This window comes from Polyodon spathula, chromosome 5 (assembly GCF_017654505.1).
Source record: "Polyodon spathula isolate WHYD16114869_AA chromosome 5, ASM1765450v1, whole genome shotgun sequence".
Taxonomy (NCBI): domain Eukaryota; kingdom Metazoa; phylum Chordata; class Actinopteri; order Acipenseriformes; family Polyodontidae; genus Polyodon; species Polyodon spathula.
Window position 1 is genome coordinate 24,830,424 of NC_054538.1, and position 22,924 is coordinate 24,853,347.

Consider the following 22,924-nt stretch of genomic DNA (forward strand, 5'->3'; position numbering starts at 1 on the left):
TTCATTCTTCACTACTAAACAAAAGCTTTAAAAAGAAGCAAATTTAATCATACACAAACACACACACACACACACACACACACACACACACAACATATATATATATATATATATATATATATAATATATATATAATATATCTTATTTCTTATTTATAAACAATTTTAAAAATAGTGCCGTCTTTTGTGTTTTAGTCCCTGCAGTTTGTATTGTCTTGCACTACTTAATACAAATGTCACAAGTAAACATGTTGCTTTTATAGTGGTTATATTGGGTAGCAAAGTAAGGGTAAGTTAAAAACACAGAGATTAGTATATTTTACAAGATATGCTGTTGAGGTGTTCTAGAAATATTGACATGTCTGATGTAAACTAAGCAGATGTACCATATTATTGCACAGCAGGACCAAGGCAGTGACTTCCAAATGCATGGCTGCTGTTAAATCAATAGGAATCAAAAGCAAACTATATATATATATATATATATATATATATATATATATATATATATATATATATATATATATATATATATATATAAAACAATCAGCATTTTAGATGTTTTATTTAAAATGATGTCACAAACGTCTACTGGAAGCCACAATAGTAGTACATTATTTCATGTTAGATTTCGAAAATGAATATTTTTTAAATTGTTGTCAGTTTTTGTTGTTTCCATTTTTGTCAGTACATGGAAAACTACAAAGTGTTAATTCAAAATGTCAGCGTAACATTAGTCAACAAGTTTCATTTGACTTCTTGAAGATAAATTGGTTAATTCTATAGGGTTATGCAAACTTTTTGGCCATAGCTTTACAGTCATATATTTAACAGACAGTTTTGAACATATGAAATGCAGAGTATGCAGAAGCAATGCACTGGTAATATAGGATACACTTAAATTGCATAACCTGCATGTAAGGATAACTGAATCAACAGGAAAGAAGTTTCAAAAAGCAGATTTATTTCCTTTTGTAGTTTTGTTAAAAGGGGCTCTTGTTTATTGCTTCAGAGGAACACAGTTCCCCTCCCTCTGTATCATAACTTTTTTTGATGTTGCCAGGAAGCAGCCCTAATGATGGCTTTTTGAAAACCAATAAACCCTCCTGCAATTATGACCCACAACTGTAAACAGCTGTTATTTCTAAAGAGGGACCCTTTTTTAGATGTATCATATTCATGTAGTTTCAAATGGCTGGAGAGATAAAAAATCTGTTCCTGTGGGGATCAGAGCTCAGTGGCTGGTAAGTAAAATATATTGTTTTGACTAGAACTTCTGTCAGAACTTGAAAAACAATAAGCAAGCAGTCAGCCTAGTAGACAATCATACTCTTATCTATAATTTTAAAGGTATTCCATAAGGGCAAGCCTTGCTTTCATTACACAGAATTGTTTATGATCTACTGTTATAGATTCAGTTTACAAGATCTAATGGATTGTTGTCCAGACAACAAATAGTAAAACAACTTTACAAGACAATACAAATGTGAGGGTATGTTCATATGTTATTATATATAGTTTTCTTTAAGTTAACATTTTATGAGAAAAGTTTATTGTTTAAATGTAGTGCCAACTTCAAATAGAGGAAATTACAAATGTATTCCTCATTTAACAGTACCTCCACTACATGAGATAGAACATAGAATTTACAAATATAGTCATCTTAAACAACTTTTAACAGAACAAACACCATATACAATATGTATTGTGAAATATATGTGCAGGGTGATTATAAAGCAAGCAGGCCACTACCATACAAATGAATCATGCATGGATAGCATTTTGTTCAGTGCTTTATACAGGTCTTGCACAAAAAGACTTGGATGATGAAAATTGTAGATGAAAGGATCACACAATAATTTTGAAAGACTTTGAATTTAGAAAAGAAAAAAAAAAAGAAAAATTGTAAAGATTGTGCATTTTGTTGTGCAAGACATGAACAGAATCCTTACTTATCCATCTTTCGTTCTTGCATTATTTTTTTCTTGAAACTTGCATTTATACATTTGCACATCTTGCTGATCCTACTCATATTCCAGTGCTTCTATTGGTATGGGATGGAATAGCAGCCAAATATGTTTATCATGTGAATGTACACTGTCAACGCACCACAGAAAAGAAACTACCAACTGTTGAACGAGATAGAAGTCTTCCACAGTAAGGTAATGTTGGTGGCACCACCAATAACCATATTCTATGGGATTTTACTTATAGAACTAATTGTGTCTTGCAAGTACATGACAATATGCACATGACCAACACAGTTGCTGACATGCATTGCGTCAGTGGCCAATGTATCACCTTGTATATATTTATATAGATTTTGCCTGCTTGGTGAGTCCTAGATTGAGAAAAGCTTAGTTGGATGGGTCACATACTATAGGTGTCCAATAAAACAACCTGCCCCATGCCAAGAAAAGATGGCATCTTACAATACATAGACACCCCTGTGGAAAATGTGCTGGGGCTCCATCTTCTGTTTATCGTATGTTCAACCATATTTACTACATTATGATGTGAGACAGGAAGGAATTATGATTGTGCTCAAGGTTATTATTGTTAAAAAGTCCAGCATTAGGACTTATTTAGACCCTGTATTGATAACAGCTGTTTTTTGAAGAATAAGTCTTTCACATATAAATTAAGTCAACCTTTACAGGGTATTTTATTACACTTTATAGCTGATATTGGCAAGAGTTTCCATACTCATAGTGGACATTTTGAATACGTATTATACATGGAATCAATTGGCAAAGCATATTTTCATATATCTAAACATTCCGCCTTCTGCTGTTGAAAGATGAAACTACATTTTAGTTGTTAGAACAGTACCACAACCAATTAAGCACATGTGCAATACTGTTTTTATGCATTTCATTCTTTGTAAAGGCCATTTCAAAATGGATATACTGTAGTTAACCCTTCTTTATGCTGTATTTAAAACACAGATTTTTCATAACGTGAGAACCACTATAACTGCTGTAATTTGTCCTGCCTGTTAGAATGATGCACTGTTTTATGTCCAGGGGGAAATGCTGCATCTCCTTACTGCATCTATTTCCGGCTGGAGATGGTTGTCATAGCAGCAGTTGCTGAGTCAGAGTCTTCAGCTGCAGCAGCCAGTTGCTAATTGGATACTTAGATGTGCAGCCTCATCCGATGCATGTCTCAAAACATTACCAAATTTTTTTCAGGAAATAATTGTCTTGTTATCAGCAAGAGGCTTAGGTTGATGCATTTAATACAGCTTGAGAGTCACTAAATTTGAGGAGTGCCAATTGAAATAGCCGATGGGTAACATCCCCACTGCAATGAAACACTGCCTCAGCTACAAGGATTATCCGTGGCTTGCAGATTTATTCCAAGAGGAACAGGTGGGAGGTTTACCTTTTCTATAAATTATTAAAAAATAAATTGAAAAAAAAAAAAAAAACACTGCTTGCAGTTACAGGATGTTCAAAATATAATTGTTTCTGGGATGGGTGCATATTTCAAATCTGACCACTATAAAGAAGGTTTGGAACATGTATAGTTTTAATAATTAAAATTTATTATAGAACGGGCCCAATGCTTCCACCTGGGTATTTCTTTTGGAGCACTGTTGAGCACTTTAAAGCACTGTGAGCAACTGTCCCAGGTACGACTGAGTCCTGTGTGATTGCAACTGTAAAGAGACTCCATATATTAAGTGCCTCGGTAAAAGAGCTGTTCTGTTTTACTCATCCCAGTATTAGTGTGTGTCATTGTGTGCTGGGAATACAAAAATAGTTCTCACTGACACTTTTATAGAAATATATTAAAAAAAAAAGAAAAAAAGAGAAAGATTTTGTACAATAGACCTTTGTATAAAGTTAAGATATATGAAGGTTGAAATACTCAGCAACAGGTTCTTATCCGAGCATTAATAATTTACTGTATACGTTCAGAGCAAAACCATTGAAATTAGACAGTTTTTTGGCAGACAGGAGTCAAGGATGGTGGAAAAAATAAACTAGGCATGTGCAAATCAATTTGCATGCGGGCTGACTATATATGAGACACTTTTCTTTTGAAGACACCATTTGGCATAACACGGGCACCTCTCTGTTCAAATTAAGCACTGTTCATACAGTTGTCTTGTACATGCATTTGTTTTGAATATAAACATATTTACTTTACCAGAAAAATTTTTTTTGCTGTGTTTTGCATTCTCTCCTCCTCCGTCACGTATTCTGTAAATAAAATTCCAACCATCAAAGATCTATGTAAGAGAACACTGAAATTCTTTAGTTAAATGCTTTTGTTTTACAGTATGTATTGCTGTTACAGTACATAACAAGATGTTAGGGACTTTTTTTTCAGGGTTGGTTGATACTTTAATAATTAAAATTGTAAGTTTTTTTTTTTTCTTTTATATTATTACAGTAATGTTACTGTAACATAAAAAAAAGAATGAATTAATGAATAAACAAATGGCCTACACAAAATGCCAGAATGATAGTTCGGACTAGGTTTCTGGTTAGGAACAGGGCATGAGATGACAACAGAACTGGTTCATACTTACAAGAGTGGTCTTGGTATTTAATTTACTGTTTACAATTATAATTGCAGTAAGCATTTTACATATATATATATATATATATATATATATATATATATATATATATATATATATATATATAAATGTTGTCTAAAAATACAAAAATCAAATATGTCTGACACCTAGAGGCCTATGAGTTCATTCATCCAAGATGATACTGCTGCACATGATGCCAGGCAGACTGTAACCTAGCAACCTGAGCAGCTATTGTTTGTAAAAGCTAACTTGGAGGAACTCTCAAGAGAGAATAACAGGTGCATCAACTGTATTTTATTGTGGTGCACAGTGCTACAACCTGACCGGAAAGAATGAAGATGCTAATTCTGGGACTGCAGCCAAAAATGTAAACAAAACACAAAGCTCCAGGTTGAGTCAAAGTTTGCCCTAAGCAGTTCCTTGTGCCAAAAAAGTACTGAAAGTTTCAAGTGATCTGGGAACATAGGAAACAGCATAACAACGATCAATACATTTTACAGGTATTGTTATAACATATATGGCTGTGATACTGGCTCTTTAAATCATTGCAGGGATGCTATAAGTGGCCTTAACAAGGTGTATAGCTACTTTTAAAATATTTGATTTATTTGACCTAAACCTTATATGTTTTGGGAATAATCATAGTACTAGTAGCCTACATTTTTGTTAGTTATGATCAGTGAAATGTGAGCTAATAAATAATTAGGGCTTGAACTTTTCAGTTTTTATTTTCCAAATCTCTACCTCCCTTTAAATGTTTATTAGTAGTTGTTAAGCTGTTGCTGCATCTTAAAAAAGACACAACTGTGAATTAAAGATTTTTTTTTTTCTTTGCTACGAGTCAAGGAGATTTTGAAATGATGGATTTGCTAGTTTACATACTGGGTGTTGTATTTTCTTAAAGACTTTTATAATGATGAAATTGTGAATGTTACATCTTACAGGGGACTGGTAAAACTGGACTTCCAGAGAATGTTAAAATAGTGGAAGTTGGACCAAGGGACGGTCTACAAAATGAAAAGGTATTTCTTGTAATTTTTTAAGTGTTTTCCTAATACATTTTTTTTAACATATCTACAATAATTAAATAACACATTATCACAAAACATGTTTTGCCAAGATATATATTATATAGGTGTAGGTGTTCATTGCATAACTTTAAGCTATCATATTTGTTTTTAGTAGTCAAACTTATATATTTTTATGTTGATCTCAATCTGCATTTCTAGTGCTTTCCATAGTGTGATCATGTTTACTGTAGCTGCAGTGATTTTTTTATATTTATATATATATATATATATATATATATATATATATATATATATATATATATATATATATATATATATATATATATATAAGCAGGGAGAGGGTTAAATTCCTCCTTTCTTTAGAAAAAACATGTGCAAATGCACATTTGTTATTTAATTGTTTTTGTTAATTACTGTTAATTATCACCTGCACATGGCTATTATTGTAAATTAGAGCCAGATGCTGAGTATTTAAGAAGAGCTGTCAGTCTGCTCAAGGCTGCTGTGTGAAGAGCCCGGTTGTGTGGGTACACAACTGAAAGAAAGGTACTGTGTGTGCAATCAATTTTGTTGTAGCTGGTAAATGGTGTAGCCATCCAGTGATAGTTAGGTTACTGACGTGTGTTTAGTCAGCGCTCCAAAACGGAGTTAGGTTTTTGTTTTATTTGGTTAGTGTAAATTAAAAGTGTGCAACTGTGCTCAAACTGTGTCTGGGTCTGGGTCTAATTTTAAAGGGGCAAATGGACGACTGCAAGTGACAGCCGTTTTACACATGGTGGCAGCGAGTGTGGGCACCCCTAAAGACCCAGAAATGGAAGATTTAAAAGTATTGATCAAAAGGATGCTGCTCAACTCGAACAAAATGAAAGGTGGAGACTGGAGCTAGGGCTGCCGGAGTGGGAGCCAATAGAGCTGAAACTGCTGCTCCAAAAGTGGGAGCAGGCAAAAGAGGCACCGCTGTCTTCAGCCTCAGTGGGAGAAGCCCAGCTGTCTCCGGAGGAGGAGGAGCTTTTTCCATCCCCGGAGTCACCAGCTGCAGTTGAGGTGCCTCAACTACCAACCCTGCAAGTCAGTCCGCCGTTGCCAAAGGAGGTCCCCCGTCCTGACATCATGGACACCTGGCTGGAATGTCCAGACCTCCCTCCACTGGACCTAGCTCCCAGGTCGCAGCACTGCCAGGCCCAGTTCCTTGCCTGGTCCACTGCTCCACTACCCCTTGAAAACCAGATGTCTCTATGCAGGAGGAAGATGTCACTGCACAAGAGACAGACGTCATTGGAGTTCCGACTGCTAGTTGCTGTGTTCCCCCTGGTCTCCCAGACATCGTTGCGCCGGTCCACAGCCGCGCACCTCTGCCTGCCATTGCTTGCTCGCAGTCACCGGTCTGCATTAGTGTCCCTGGAGAAGGCGCCTGGGTCCCTCCTCGTCGGATTAGGTGCCTCCAACACTTCCAGGGAGGGACCAACCCACTCTCAAGCCCGCCCGTGGAAGAGGGTGAAAATCAAAGAGATGGGACTTGAGGGTGGGTGGTCTTTTTAAGGGTGGAGGAAGATGGCTGTTAAATGGTTGGTGTCTTAAAAAGATATGGGGGAGGATGTGTGAGAAGGGAGAGGGTTAAATTCCTCCCTGCTTTAGAAAAACATGTGCCAATGCACATTTGTTATTTATTTGTTTTTGTTAATTATCACCTGCATCTGGCTATCATTGTAAATTAGAGCCAGGTGCAGGGTATTTAAGGAAAGCAGTCAGTCTGCTCAGGGCTGCTGTATGAAGAGTCCGGTTGTGGGGGTAGACAACTAAAAGAAAGTACTCTCTGTTCTTTTTGTGCTGTACTGTGTGTGCAATCAATTTTGTTGTGGCTGGTAAATGTTGTAGCCACCCAGCGATAGTTAGGTTCCTGACATATGTTTAGTCAGCACCCCAAAACAGTTAGGTTTTTGTTTTGTTTTATTTGGTTGGTGTAAATTTAAAAGTGCGCAACCACGCTAAAACTGCAAAATTCTGGGTCTAATTTTAAAGGGGCAAATGGATGACCGTGAGTGACAGCAGTGTTACTATATATATATATATATATATATATATATATATATATATATATATATATATATATATATATATATAGATGGATGGACTGGAGAGAAGGGCTATAGTGGAAAAGTATTGCTCAGAGGGAAGACTATTGTTACTGACAGGGGGCTATAATGCCCAAAGCCACAGACTGAGGGCATGGCACCCTGGAGGTAACAATAGTCTTCCTGAGGGGCATTTAATTTTACCACTATAGCTGAGTCTGCAGTACATAATTAATACTTGAATCAGTCAAGAAAATAAGTGAGGCAAGGTTGGATAGTAAATATGACTTTATATATTTTATTTAAATATAGCTGATACAGCATACGTAAATAAATAAATAACATAAATAACAATTATTTTGCAGTATGCTTTGTAATTAATTTTCTGTCAGAGAACCAATATTCAGCAGTTTCCTTACATTCAGCCATTTTCCCTTGTTGTGAGGAGTTCAGGGAAGGGTGTTCCTTTGAAAAGGGACAGGACTGACAGTGGTGTGAACCAATCAAATGACTATTGCCCAGTTGTGTAAGGAGCACTAGTTCAATGTTTTGCTCCTATGATTTCCTTGGTTTTATATTTCTTATTGCCTACCCACTCTTGGCCGCAATTTTACTCCATATATTTTCTTTTCTAAATATATCTTTATAGTATTTAAGAACACAAGAAGAACATAAGAAAGTTTACAAACGAGAGGAGGCCATTCGGCCCATCTTGCTTGTTCGGTTGTTAGTAGCTTATTGATCCCAGAATCTCATCAAGCAGATTCTTGAAGGATTCCAGGGTTTCAGCTTCAACAACATTACTGGGGAGTTGATTCCAGACCCTCACAATTCTCTGGGTAAAAAAGTGCCTCCTATTTTCTGTTCTGAATGCCCCTTTGTCTAATCTCCATTTGTGACCACTGGTCCTTGTTTCTTTTTTCATGTCGAAAAAGTCCCTTGGGTCGACATTGTCATTTATTTTATTGACATTTATTTGTTTTATTGTAAAGTTCATCATACTTTGACACCAGATCAATGACAAATTCATCTGTTTAGTTAGCCATGTTTTTGATCTTTGTTGTCATGCCGATGGGGAGGAGCGACAGAAGCAGAAAAATAGGACAAGGTCTATTTTTGACGCCGTCGGTTTTACGTGAAGCATCCAGTGTGAACGCTTCTATATAATGTATTACTATTATAAAAAATGAAGTTTACACTAGTCTTTCAAGAATTCAGAAGACCTTCAGGCGGCGACGCTCACCAGCCAGCACCATCACCCTCAGGTTCCAACGCTCACCAGCCAACACAGCCACCCCCGGGCTGCAATGCTCAGCGGCTCAATGCGGTGACCTGTAAAGACGCCTATCCCCTGCCCCGCTTCAATAAGGTACTAGACGAGATTGTGGGGTCCAAGTGGTTCAGCTTGCTCAACCTTGGGAGCGGCTATTGGCAGGTAGAGCTTGCCCTGGAGGCTCGGCCAATGTCAACATCTGTCCACCAAGTACGAGGCTGTGGCAAAGTGGCTTCTGATTGTGAACAGGTGTAGCAGTGGTGCAGTGCAGGAATAATCACAGACAATTTGTAATCCAATACAGAAGGTGTTTTATTTATAATCCAAGTCTGGCGACCAAATAATAAACCCTGACAATACACAATGATGTGTAATGCATGGAGGTGACAAACAGGGTTACAGTCCAAACAATAAACACAAATTATCTGCCTCAAAATAATACTGGACACGGTCACCAGTCCTGTGTGCATGCAGTTGTGCTCATGGTGGGTGATAAGCAGGATTATTTTTGTGACTATTGGTGCAGTGCTGATCCGGCTTGTGCTGGCCCAAGGTAACTGCTCTAGATTCGTGTTAGCAGTCTGGTGCTTTAACAAATACAGACAGTTACTATCAGACAATACAAATAAACACAACACTCACGAATATTCTTTTCAGCGAACTCTTTATTTTTCACACAGTAACTACTGCGGCTCTCATCGTCCTTCCAGGCCAATAAACAAACCCAAGCAAAGAAAAAGAATAACAATTCTCTGGCCCCTTTATGCTATCACACATGACCCCTTGGTAAATGATTGCAGCTGCCTTTATTACTTGCAGCTGCTACCTCATTTACCTTCCAGGTCAATATGATCCTGCAAAGGAGTCTCGCCTTCTTCCAGGCTGACCGACTTCCCGTACTATCGAAGTTTTATGTTTAATTGTTCATTTAAATACAGCATTTCGGCGCTGCAGATGTTTGATATGATGTGCTTGAATAATCCAATAGTTTGTCTTTCATTTTAATATTGATGATGTTTAAAATGTACCATGATAATGACTGACGTCGGTGGTTGTAGAGTATAACAGCAGTGGTTCTACTGTTAAAGTAGTCCAAACATATACACTGAACTGAGTCTTGACTGCTGAAATCTCATGAGCCACAAGCACAATTCCTGCTCAGGTTTCCATGGGTATTTACAGCTATTTTTACCATGAGAAAGCGATTGACCCTGCCCTTTAAGTCGTTCTGCAATAGGACGTCCTTTTACTGTTTCACAGTGTATTCACTTGACAACATTACACAGTCATGACTGTAGAGTCGATTTGTTTAGTATTTGCTGTCATATAGATGTGAACTGAGCTTTCAATATAGTAAGTCAAAATGAAAAAGCTGGCACTTGTATGGATTGATTTTAAGTTTGATTCACTGTTGATGCTGTGATGTTCAAGGGGGAAGCTACCATCTGATAGAAGTCTGCTAGAGCTGGAAGCTCCAGTTTGAAGGCCATACCATGTTTGCTATTATTACTGGAGAGATAAACAATGATGGAAACTGTATTCATATTTTTGTAGAAGAGTTAAGAGTTAATTAGGATGGAAACAATGACGTATCAGTACTTGATATTTGACTTTAAAAAAACAGTGCCTGCAGCAACTAGTGGTCTTGGGTTACATTTGGTGCAAGTTTCTGGTTACCTACTTGAAAGACAAATTCACAAAAGGTTTGAAATTACTTACTAAAATTTCCCAAACAAAAAAATGGATAATTGCAAAGGCAGTTGTTGCACATAGGAATTCACATTAATTAGTTTGCAAACATAATACAATCTGTTTTGAGGGCAATTACACATATAACCATGGAAGTAAATCTTTCCTGTCGTAATTAAATATTAAATGTTTACTATTTCTGTATGAACTTAAAAATGTATTTTACTGTATTTGAGGGATGGATTTCATTACATAGTCATTCCAGGTTTTTCTGTGCACTAAATTGGTCACACGTGAACATAAATTGAAGGATAACGAAGCGCTAATTAAAACCTGGAATTGCTCAAATTGCTGTTTCATGGGAGCCTTTATTTCATCCCTGTTTTTTCCATTTTAAAATTATAAAACATGGTTATTGTTTGGATAGTTATACAAAACACCATGTGTTTTGTGTTCTTAGTTGAAATATTTGTAAAATAGTAACCTTGAAATACCAAATGTTTAATGTGCTGTGTTTGTTGTTTGTAGATCAGTTCCATATTTGGGTCTGTACTGTTGAGAGGTATAGTTCTTTGCAATTTCTTGTTGAGGCAATTTCAGTTTCAGGGAATGGCTTAAGATTTACTGACAGCAACAGGCTAAAATGGTTATTTCAAAGTTACTGCTGCAGTACATCCTGCCCTGAAGCAAAGATTATATTTGTCTTAACAGGAGCATACTGTATTTTTAATCAAAAGAATGTGTTTCTTACAGGAAATCATTCCAACAAGAACAAAAATTCACCTAATTGACCTCCTCTCAGAATCAGGACTAACTGTTATTGAAACAACAAGCTTTGTCTCATCAAAATGGGTGCCACAGGTAAGAAAAACACATTCCTTCCAATTATAATGTAATGTAGAATTCTCTGTTGCTCCCCAATTGAGTTTATTAATACATGAAACTGAACACATATATTATAGTGTTGCAGAATTGGAAATTAATGCAGACTCACACAGGTTTTTCAGGTTCTGGAATGCAGTGGTTTATTAAGCCAGGACTCTACACTTAACAGGTAACGCGTGCTGCTTTACCAGCCAGTGGTATAGCTACAGCTGAGCAGTGGAAGGCTGCTCAGATTGTGACAAAATAAGAAAAGAAAGGAAAGCCCAAAGCACACTGTCTTAGCCATGTGCTACAGTGTGTAGAGTGCAGTCTCGGTTTCCTGAATGCAGTTACAGCAGACCCAGGGTCATATATATAATGTGGCCGGATGCTCAGCTTCAGCATGACTGACTGCTCTCCTTAAATACACTACACCTGGCTCAAATCTACAATGATAGCGAGGTGCAGGTAATAATTAACAATAATTAACAAAAACAATTACATTGCTGGCAGGGAGGACTTTAACCCCTTCACTGCTGTGTTACTATATATATATATATATATATATATATATATATATATATATATATATATATATATATATATATATATATATAGTACTGTGCAAAAGTTTTAGGCAGGTGTGAAAAAATGCTGTAAAGTAAGAATGCTTTCAAAAATAGACATGTTAATAGATTATATTTATCAATTAACTAAATGCACAGAAGAAAAATCTAAATCAAATCCATATTTGGTGTGACCACCCTTTGCCTTCAAAACAGCATCAATTCTTCTAGGTACACTTGCACAAAGTCAGGGATTTTGTAGGCATATAGTCAGGTGTATGACTAAACAATTATACCAAACAGGTGCTAATGATCATCAACTCAATATGTAGGTTGAAACACAATCATTAACTGAAACAGAAACAGCTGTGTAGGAGGAATAAAACTGGGTGAGGAACAGCCAAACTCAGCTAACAAGGTGAGGTTGCTGAAGACAGTTTACTGTCAAAAGTCATACACCATGGCAAGACTGAGCACAGCAACAAGACACAAGGTAGTTATACTGCATCAGCAAGGTCTCTCCCAGGCAGAAATTTCAAGGTAGACAAGGGTTTCCAGATGTGCTGTCCAAGCTCTTTTGAAGAAGCACAAAGAAACGGGCAATGTTGAGGACCGTAGACGCAGTGGTCGGCCAAGGAAACTATTGCAGCAGATGAAAGACACATCATGCTTACTTCCCTTCGCAATCGGAAGATGTCCAGCAATGTCATCAGCTCAGAATTGGCAGAAAACAATGGCACCCTGGTACACCCATCTACTGTCCGGAGAAGTCTGGTCAGAAGTGGCCTTCATGGAAGACTTGCGGCCAAAAAGCCATACCTCCGACGTGGAAACAAGGCCAAGCGACTCAACTATGCATGAAAACACAGGAACTGGGGTGCAGAAAAATGGCAGCAGGTGCTCTGGACTGATGAGTCAAAATTTGAAATATTTGGCTGTAGCAGAAGGCAGTTTCTTTGCCGAAGGGCTGGAGAGCGGTACACGAATGAATGTCTGCATGCAACAGTGAAGCATGGTGGAGGATCCTTGCAAGTTTGTGGCTGCATTTCTGCAAATGGACTTGGGGATTTGGTCACAATTAATGGTCTCCTCAATGCTGAGAAGTACAGGCAGATACTTGTCCATCATGCAATACCATCAGGGAGGCATCTGATTGGCCCCAAATTTATTCTGCAGCATGACAACGACCCCAAACATACAGTGAAAGTCATTAAGAACTATCTTCAGCGTAAAGAAGAACAAGTAGTCCTGGAAGTGATGGTATGGCCCCCTGTCACAGAAACGGCCAAGTGGGCGGAGTCAGAACCAGGAAGGAATGAAATATATAAAGACAGATGATGTGAAATGAAATGATGGTGCTTGCTTGCACCGGTTTATTGTAAATAAAAGGGTTTAAACAAACAGAAAACAACAGGACACAGCACTCTATGCCAAAATAAAAAGACAAACAAAAACAGACTAGTACTAAACAAAAATACGGTGAGCAGATACTTTATGTTGTTGTTGTTGTTGTTGTTGTTGTTGTTGTTGTTGTTGTTATTATTATTATACTTATTATTTCCAATCCCGTTCTCCGCTCACCGAACACCCAACCGCGAGTATGTGACAACGTGCATCTATATATACTGTTGTGCTGGGATTCAATTACCAATTAATTATTCACTTGAATCCCAGCACGTGAATTAATAAAGTGCAATTCCCCGTGCTCACATATTACTACATTTTACTTGCACGTGAAGTGCTGTGCAATCCTCGTGCCTAAATACACATATACATTTTAAACACTCGTGTTACACAGACCCGTTTATATCCCATGTACCAATGACTATACACCAACCTTTAAACACACCACATGCAACACATAACAGATAATATACACAGGGGAGGGCACTTTGTCACACCCCCACAGAGCCCTGATCTCAAAAATCATCGAGTCTGTCTGGGATTACATGAAGAGAGAGAAGCAACTGAGTCTTCCTAAATCCACAGAAGAACTGTGGTTAGTCCTCCAAGATGTTTGGGCCAACCTACCTGCCGAGTTCCTTCAAAAACTGTGTGCAAGTGTACCTAGAAGAATTGATGCTGTTTTGAAGGCAAAGGGTGGTCACACCAAATATTGATTTGATGTTTTTTTTTTTCAAACCTGCCTAAAACTTTTGCACAGTACTGTATATATATATATATATATATATATATATATATATATATATATATATATATATATACACACACACACACACACACACACACACACACACACACACACACAAACAATTTCTGACACGCATGACCTGGTAAGCGTACCATTTCGTATAAAACCATTAGTGCTTAAATAGTTTTGTGATAAGTATTATTATAATTTTTTATTATTATTTATTTTCTTAGCAAACACCTTACCCAGGGCGACTTACAGTGTATACAAAAAATACATAGCAAAATTACAGTACAGTTAAGAGCAAGATAGAAACTACAATGATTTCAGTCCTAATAAGAGCAAATACAAAACACAGTACGATTTGATAACTGGGCAGATCAAGAACAGATAACAGTGTTGATAGTTACATCAGGGTTAGATACGAGTGCAGATGAAATACAAAATACTACAGATTGGGTTAAGTACAGGATTAAATACAGTAAAATAGGGAGCAGATAAGATCAAGTTCAAAGTGCATTAAAGGCAGAGTGCTATATAGTTCAGAAGGGAAGAGTTGAGTTTTACAGTGTTGTCTGAAGAGATGTGTCTTGAGGAGGTGCCGGAAGGTGGTACAGCCAGTTTTCTACTGCAGGCAGAGCGGAGAGGTCGGGTGGAGGTGTAGGGAGAGGTGAGGGTCTGGAGGTAGCTGGGTGGAGTCTGGTCAAGTCATGAGTAGGCGAGTATAATAGTCTTGAACTGGATGTGAGCGGTGATCAGGAGCCAGTGGAGTGAGTGGAGCAGTAGAGTATCGTGGGAGAAGTGAGGCAGAGAGAACACCAGGTGAGCAGTGGAGTTCTGGATGAGCTGGAGCGGACAGATGGCAGACGCAGGGAGGCCGGCCAGGAGGGAGTTGCAGTAGTCAAGGAGGGAGAGTACCAGTACCTTGCCGAGGAGTTGCGTGGAGTAGTTGGTGAAGAAGGGTCGGATTCTTTGTATGTTACTCAGGAAGAAACGGCAGGTGTGTGCTAGAATGAAAATATGCTGGGTGTAGGAGGAGCAAGGTTTCAGGGTTATTCCAAGGTTCTTGGCTGAGGAGGAGGGAGAGAGTGCATTGTAGATTCCAGAGGAATGGAGATAGAGAGGTCAGAGAAGGGGGAAGAAGAGGAGGTGAACAAAAGGAGGTCAGATTTAGAGAAGTTGAGTTTGAGGTGGTGTGTGCATTAGGAGGAGATAGCAGACAAACAGGTAGAGATATGGAGGGGAATGTGGGGGCAAAGGGGAGAAGGAGAGGAAGATCTGAACATCATCAGCATAGAAATGGTATGAGAAACCACAGGATGCAATGAGGGTCCCATGGAGTGGGTGTAGAGAGGTAACAGGAGAGGACCCAAGACTGATCCTGGGGGAACTCCTGTTGAGAGAGTGTAAGGTGTGGAGGTTACCTGGTAGGTGCAGTAGGAGTGGTAGGAGAAGTGCCAGAGCAGTGCCAGAGATTCCCAGGTTATTAAAGGTAATAAATTCCCTTCATAGTCACAGAGGTAGCTGGAGGAGTAATACTTAAACCCCTTCTCCAACTTGATTGTTGATGCTAGACAGTGTCTTTGTAGTTTTTGGGAGTGGGGGCCCACTGGAGGTCCATTGCCTGATCCACAAAAAACTGGTGCCAGTCCTGTATTTGTGTGTGTGTGTGTGTGTGTGTGTGTGTGTGTGTGTGTGTGTGTGTGTGTGTGTGTGTGTGTGTATATATATATATATATATATATATATATATATATATATATATATATATATATATATATATATCTATTTGATCTCCATCTGCATTTCTAGTGCTTTCCATAGTGTGATCATGTTTACTGTAACTTCAGTGATAATATATCCGTCTTCATTGATTTGAAATAGGGCTGCATTGATAAGAGGGTGAATTACCCTACCTATGGTTGCACATAATTCTAAGCCTGTTCTATTGATTCTGTTGTAGAAAATGTGGTGACTTGAAGAGATATTAATTATTTGGACTACATGGTTAATTTAGTTTATATTTAAACCCAAATAGACTTGTTAGCCTGACAATCCTTTACAAAGATGCATAGATTTACAGAGGCCTGAATTGTAGGAAATCCCTAAACAGTTATTGTTAATGTCTTCAAGATATAAAGCAGTCTTAGCCCTCAGCCTTAAGCCCACAGCTTTAAGAAACAGTACTTCCCAGTTCCAGCTACATACAAAGATCTAATGAAATACAACATTACTGCATTTTAACTGCATCTGCTGTATCTTACTAAAGATGAAAGGTGCAAATAATATTAGGCCATAACCTATGAAGAAACGAAGATGGCTGCAGTTCTTGGAATTTTATGTCTAAATATACATATTCTGGCTAGGTAAAGAAAGAGAGCAGGAAATGACCTTCTTGCCAAATATGTGTGGAAACAAGAGAGCCAAGCTATTATTATACCTCTGGGTGTGCTAAACCTTATGTACCGCAAGTTGAATAAAATATGAAAGTATAGTAATGGCAATTGAAAATAAGTACTTGGTGAACTGAACAGGGGGAAAAAAAGAGTAAAGCTGTCCTCACCATAAAGTGGGTGTGATGTTGAGCAGGAAGGAGAGTGACGGTGATTGTACATCACAGAAGAGATAAGGTATAATGTACTAAAATGGATTAGTCCATACTAGATTCCATACTACAAGTGCTAGTACCCACGGCTAAAGGGTCTTTATATGGTATGGAACTAATGCAGGAATCTTGGGTCATATTCATAAAGCATTTACCTCAATTGTTTATTTTTTTTTTGTAATAATAACAATTAAAAATGTATGTCACAGAAGTAGTAAATAAATAATGTGTCTGGGAGCTCTTAAATTAAGCTACCAAGTTACTTATTAGATTTGTAACTTTTTTTTTTTTTTAGATTTAGAAAAAAAAACCAAAACAAAACAAGTGTAAATAGATAAATACTTTGAAAAGCCCCTAATAAAGTAGCAGTATTACAATTTAATTGTACCAGCTGTTTGCAGTTTCTGTGGTCAAAAACATATTAAAATGATTCAGTTTGTTCAGTTTGATATATTTGTTTTTATTCCAAAGAAATCTGTATAGTTTTGTGTTCTTTCTTATTGATCAGGATAATCATTTGGAGGTTCACCTTGTCTTTTAGACACAGTCCACCAGACTGTAAAGCTAGACTGGGACAATGGTTGAGTTCTAGCCCAGAGGGTTAGCACCCCCTACTGAGCCAACAACTTCACTTCCTGTACCTGATTTTGGATAGGCCCATCTTTGATTAGCTTCTGGGGAATAACTACTAACGACATGGGATGGATAATGAGAGTTTGTAAAGCAAACTAAATAAAGTAACAAGCTGTAAACCACTGACTGAATGAGTATGTAAAATTAAGGCACAGACAATGTCTTTGTTAATGAACTCCTTTATGGTGACCTTTAGCTTTTAAAGGAGTAAAGGAGTTCATTGACTTCTGTTCTCTGTGCCCATGCTGAAAAAAATCTAAATTAAACTGAATAATAATAATAATAATAATAATAATAATAATAATATATAATAATATAATAATAATAATAATAATGAGAACCACAAATAAGAGTCCAGAAAAATGTGAACAGGCATTGTTGTTTTACTTCATGCATTTGGACACTCCTCAGCAACCACTGAAATCCAATTCCATTGCAAGACCCTTTGAAAAAGCAATGCACTAAATTAAGATCTGAAATATGAGGATTGCAGCTGGCTAACTTAATTATCAGAAGCCAAAGGGCATCATTCAAGAGGGTTGATCATTCTTGACTTGTTCAATATGTATATTTAGCATTGATAAAATAGATTGCCTCTTTAGCTAATTGATTTGATTGATGGGTCCCTTTGTTTAATATGGTATAATTATTTGCCAAACTATTCAGCGTGCAACAGACAAGACAGGCAATGTGTGCCATAAAAAGTAAAATGACTCAAATTTTGAGTATCATTTGTTCAAATTTACCTTCCTTTTTATGATTTCAATAGGCTTGTTCTTAACATTGATGATTTGACATACTTCTTTTATTTAATTTGAGTTTCTTCATTTCTCATTATCACTATCTCATTTTCAATTAAACAATGTACACATCATTTCTACTAAGCTACTTCCTGTTTTACAGCCCACTGAGTTTTGCAGTACTACTGTATTATTTTAAATACAAATACTGTAGGTAGTTATGAGGGTATTCACATTTAAAATTAAAGACAGATGGGGGAAAAAATAATTTGAAATTAGGCATGCTGTAATCTAATATACTTTTAGCATTTTATTTATTTATTTATTTATTTTTAAAGATGGCGGATCACACAGACGTGCTGATGGGAATAAAGAGACATCCTCACATTCAATATCCTGTTCTTACACCCAACATACAGGGTTTTCAGGCCGCAGTAAGTACAGTTGTTCCTCTGTTAATAGCGACACACAGTGGAAGAACCTGCCAACATCAGGGTTTTGGTTGTACTCTGTGACATGTATGCTATATAATGGAACTGAGGAACTAGGCTATGTATGGTCTGAAGCATTGGATAAATGTGCTCTGAGCGTCTACCCGCAGTCTGTGTCTGGACTCTCTATACTGCCTTTTGTCCTTGATGAACATCAAACCAGCCTGCCCATCATTAAAACTTCTCATATAAACTTTTCCCAAGATTTTCACTAAGTTTCTGTTCACCATATTTCTATATCTCATATGCAACAAGGGTTCGATAAAGTGATTCAAAGACAAGTGGTATATATAGGTCTCTACAAGATATATATAATTATATATCGAGAGGAGATATATATATATATATATATATATATATATATATATATATATATATATATAATATATAGTATATATATAATATATATATATATATAAATATAGTAATTGTGAAGAAGCCGTACCTTGGGATTATCAAGGTAGGAGTTCTCACCAACAATGTGATCACCGGTAAATAATAAATACACTGTGGATAAGTGAAAACACTGTTTCGTATGTTTATTTGATATGAACACAAAACAAAACAAACAAAACCAAACTAAGTCTTCCCAGAGTTTTAACTTAAACAGAATATCATCCCTGGCTAAACAGGGACAGGCTAAGCCTGTTTACCCCAATCCAAAACACTGTTTCTTTTAATCTCACACTCTTTTGTTCTCTTGTTCTCTCCTCACAAACACTTTCTCTCCAAACCCCCATCACTGAACAACTCAACTGTGATCTTTTTTATGACATGCCTTAATCAGTCACAGCTGATCAGCTTTTTCCCATTACGACCAACTTACCAATAAATTATACAATTTAGAAGCCTTTACCAACATGGCCTCCCGATACCTTCAGCTTTACCAAGATGGTAAAGGGTCCTGAAGCCTGCATATTCCTGTTAGGAATGTATACTCCATCACATACCCTCCCCCTCTGCATGATCCTGTGGGGTCGGGCATACAAATCTGCGGTCGGTTGTGGAAACTTTGAGAAATAATCAGCATTTATGTGCTTGTTCCCTTTTCTATGTTTTAGGTCAAAACAATATGGCTGTAAAGCCAAAATCCACCTTGTTATCAGTGTGTTTGTGGCTGTTTGCCTATGCATCCATTGTAAGGGAGCATGGTCTGTCACCAAGGTGAACTTCCTTCCCCTTCGGTAATACCTTAGAGTCTCTACTGCCCATTTTATGGCCAGACACTCCTTTTCTATAGGCGCATTTTTTTTTTCCTCTGGGAAGAAGCTTCCTGCTTAAATACAATATCGGGTGCTCCTCCCCATTTCAACTTTGTGACAACACGGCCCCCAAACCCACCTCTGATGCATCTGTCTCTAAGACAAAGGGTTTTACAAAATCTGGGCTCACTAACACAAGATCTGAGCATATCGCTGCTTTCAAATCAATAAAGGCTTTTTCAGGCTCATCTGACCACTTTACCATATTAGGAGCTGACACTATTGTCAGTTCAGTCAGAGGGACTGCTCTTGTTGCAAAACCTTTAACAAATCTCCAATAATAATCTAACACTCCCAAAAAAGCCTTGTTTTTTGTTAACTGGCCTTTTGCAAGATTCAATATCCTTTACCTTATTTGTCTGAGGTTTTATCAAACCCGCCCAAATGAAAATCCAAATACTGTGTCTCCTGTAAGGCTGATGCGCATTTCCTTGTGTTTGCTGTTAACCTCCCCTTCCTGAGGGAGTCTAAGACAGTTTTGAATTTTTATACGTGAGAGTGCCAATCTACACTAAATGTGACTACATCATCCAAGTATGCTGCGGTATATTGGCTATGGGCTCTGAGTATGTAGTTCATTAGTCTTTGAAATGTGGCTGGTGTGCCATGTAACCCAAAGGGTAAAACTGTAAACTAACACAAACCTTCTGGTTTTACAAATGCCATTTTTTCTTTAGAGGCTGCCGACAATGGAACCTGCCAATACCCCTTAGTTAAATCGAGTGTGGTTATGAATTTCAAAATTTCATTTACTTGTCTAAAGTCAATGCAGAATCTCACAATTCTGTCAGTATCTTCACTACACGACTGCACCAGTCACTATTAGACACCTTGATCACCCCCAACTTGAACATTTGCCTGACTTCGTCTGCCATATCTGTTCTTTTAGATTCTGTGACGTGGTATGGTTTCCTATGTATGTTTCCACCTGCAGAAGTTATAATTTTGTACTCTATTACACCCGTTCTCCCTAGTAGGTATGAGAAGACATCCCCGTTCCCATTACCTCCCTCTGCTCTGCTGTCAAATCTTCCCCTATTTTTACTGTGACGGGCATTGGGTTGTATACAACTTTGGGACCTCTTCCTGTATAACCCCCATAAGCAACTTCCTATATTTCTAGAGCTTTTATTACATCTCTCCATAAACCTGAAAGTTTGTGGGTGGTAGTTGATGTATTTAATTTTTTAATTTTCTATAACTGGTATGGTTCCCTCATTACGTTAGACATAAAGGTGGTTTCTTGGTCAGTCAGGATTTCTTTTGGGCTCCTGTGACAAGCTGGCCTGTGCGATGATGTCAGATCCAGAAGAACAGACAGTACTGCGATTGAACTGAACATGCTGCTGAGCAGTTTAACCCTTTGCGGTTCGACATTACAATTTTCCTTTTCCAGTCCAATGCTGGACCCTGTGGGGCCGACATCATCAAAAAGACATAAAGCATGGGTCTCTAGTTGTTTTTTCTCTGGAAAAAGCCGAGAAAACCTTTCAATGGCCGAGTGAGACCGATAGGAGCAGAATGAAACCGAAAAAAAATAAAATAAAAAAGGGCGTTTCTCATACCCCAATGCATTACAGAGAGAACACAGACTTAACAAAAGAGGTAGCTGCTTCTGCATCCAGGGCTCAAAGAATATCACGGACATTTGCAGATTGCAGGTTATTTTCAATGATAAAGTGAGGTACAATTACAGCTTCCCATGTTCTCCCATAATCGTTGTTGTTAATAACGATTTGGTTAAAGGCATATTGCAAATTCCCATTGTTAAGTTGTTCTTTTTTATATCTAGGAGATACATTGGTAACCTGCCCCACTCACTATCCCGGGTGCATTCTAAGTCGGGGAGGAATTCTAAATCCTCACTGTGTTGAGCTGAGCTACAGGAGAGGGGGGATACACTTTTTCCTGTACACTTCCCTCCTGGAAGCCTCTGGGGTTTAACCTGAGACCTCAGTTTCTTACTACGAGTTTTCCTCATTTTACCTGGATCTCCCACTATCTCCTCTTCAAAAGGAAATTCCTCGGACAATACTTTCCTTTGCCACTAGAGAGTCCTGACTGACTTTCCCTGGAAATTAATATCTCACTGGCTTGCAGTAATTCATTAAAACATCTACAGTCCCTTCCCATAATTACAGGGTACAGTAACCTAGGCAACACCCCAACCTTATCCAAAAATACAGACTTATCTGATATTACGTGCTTTCCCAGTAAATCAGCAGACATTAAACTTTACCCACATCCCAGATCTAACAGGGCTACAGTACTCATCCCCTCTACCTCTATGGGTATTACATAGTCCACCCTGTTGGACTCTGTTGAGGTATGTCGGTTTGCTGTAAGAGGAGTGGGTAATGTCCAATGCCATAAGCTTCTGCTTCACCAGAGAATCAGTTCATCAGCATTTTTAGGGTTACCCTGGACCACCCATTTTCTTAAGTTCAGAGGCAAGTTCCACAAAAAATTATCCATCACCAATAATTCAACTATACGTGTTGATCCATTGGTCTCCAGTAGTAGCCACCTCCTGGCCAAGTGTATGAGGTCAAACACCTGTGATCTGGAAGTTTTCCCTTCCTCATAGCTCCATGCGTGGAATCTTTGTGCCCATACTGCCGAGGTGAAGAATCGCCGTTTTCAGCCACTGCTAATCAGTGGCTGCAGCAGGCTTGAGTTCAGAGTAAGCCTTCTGTGTTCCCCCCATTAAAACGAGTGCCAGAATGCCTGCCCATTGTATTATCGGACAGGACTCTCTTTCGGCTATTCTTTCAAAGGACAGTAGGTATGCCTTGATGTCACCAAAGGGGGTCATTTTCTGAAAGAAGTGTATCACCCGTATTAACTGTTGGCCCTCTCCTGCAGAGCTGAGCCTTTCAAAGAGGCTTTGCCACTCATGGCAATCCCATTCTGCCTGTGCCATCAGTGCTCTGTTAGTCTCCTGCCGGACAGTGATTGCTTGCTGCTGGTAAGTAGTGGCTTGCAACAGTGA

At 38.0% G+C, this 22,924-nt stretch overlaps 1 protein-coding gene across 1 annotated transcript in view; it reads left to right on the plus strand.

Annotated features, from left to right (window-relative positions):
* Positions 1-3,144: 3,144 nt before the first annotated feature.
* hmgcll1 (3-hydroxymethyl-3-methylglutaryl-CoA lyase-like 1) overlaps positions 3,145-22,924 on the plus strand; it is a 44,645-nt gene continuing 24,865 nt past the window's right edge. The window contains exons 1-4 of the mRNA XM_041250117.1: positions 3,145-3,373; positions 5,499-5,576; positions 11,373-11,480; positions 18,518-18,613. Coding sequence (XP_041106051.1) covers positions 3,290-3,373; positions 5,499-5,576; positions 11,373-11,480; positions 18,518-18,613 — 366 coding nt within the window. The 5' untranslated portion in view covers positions 3,145-3,289. The remainder of the gene's footprint in view (positions 3,374-5,498; positions 5,577-11,372; positions 11,481-18,517; positions 18,614-22,924) is intronic.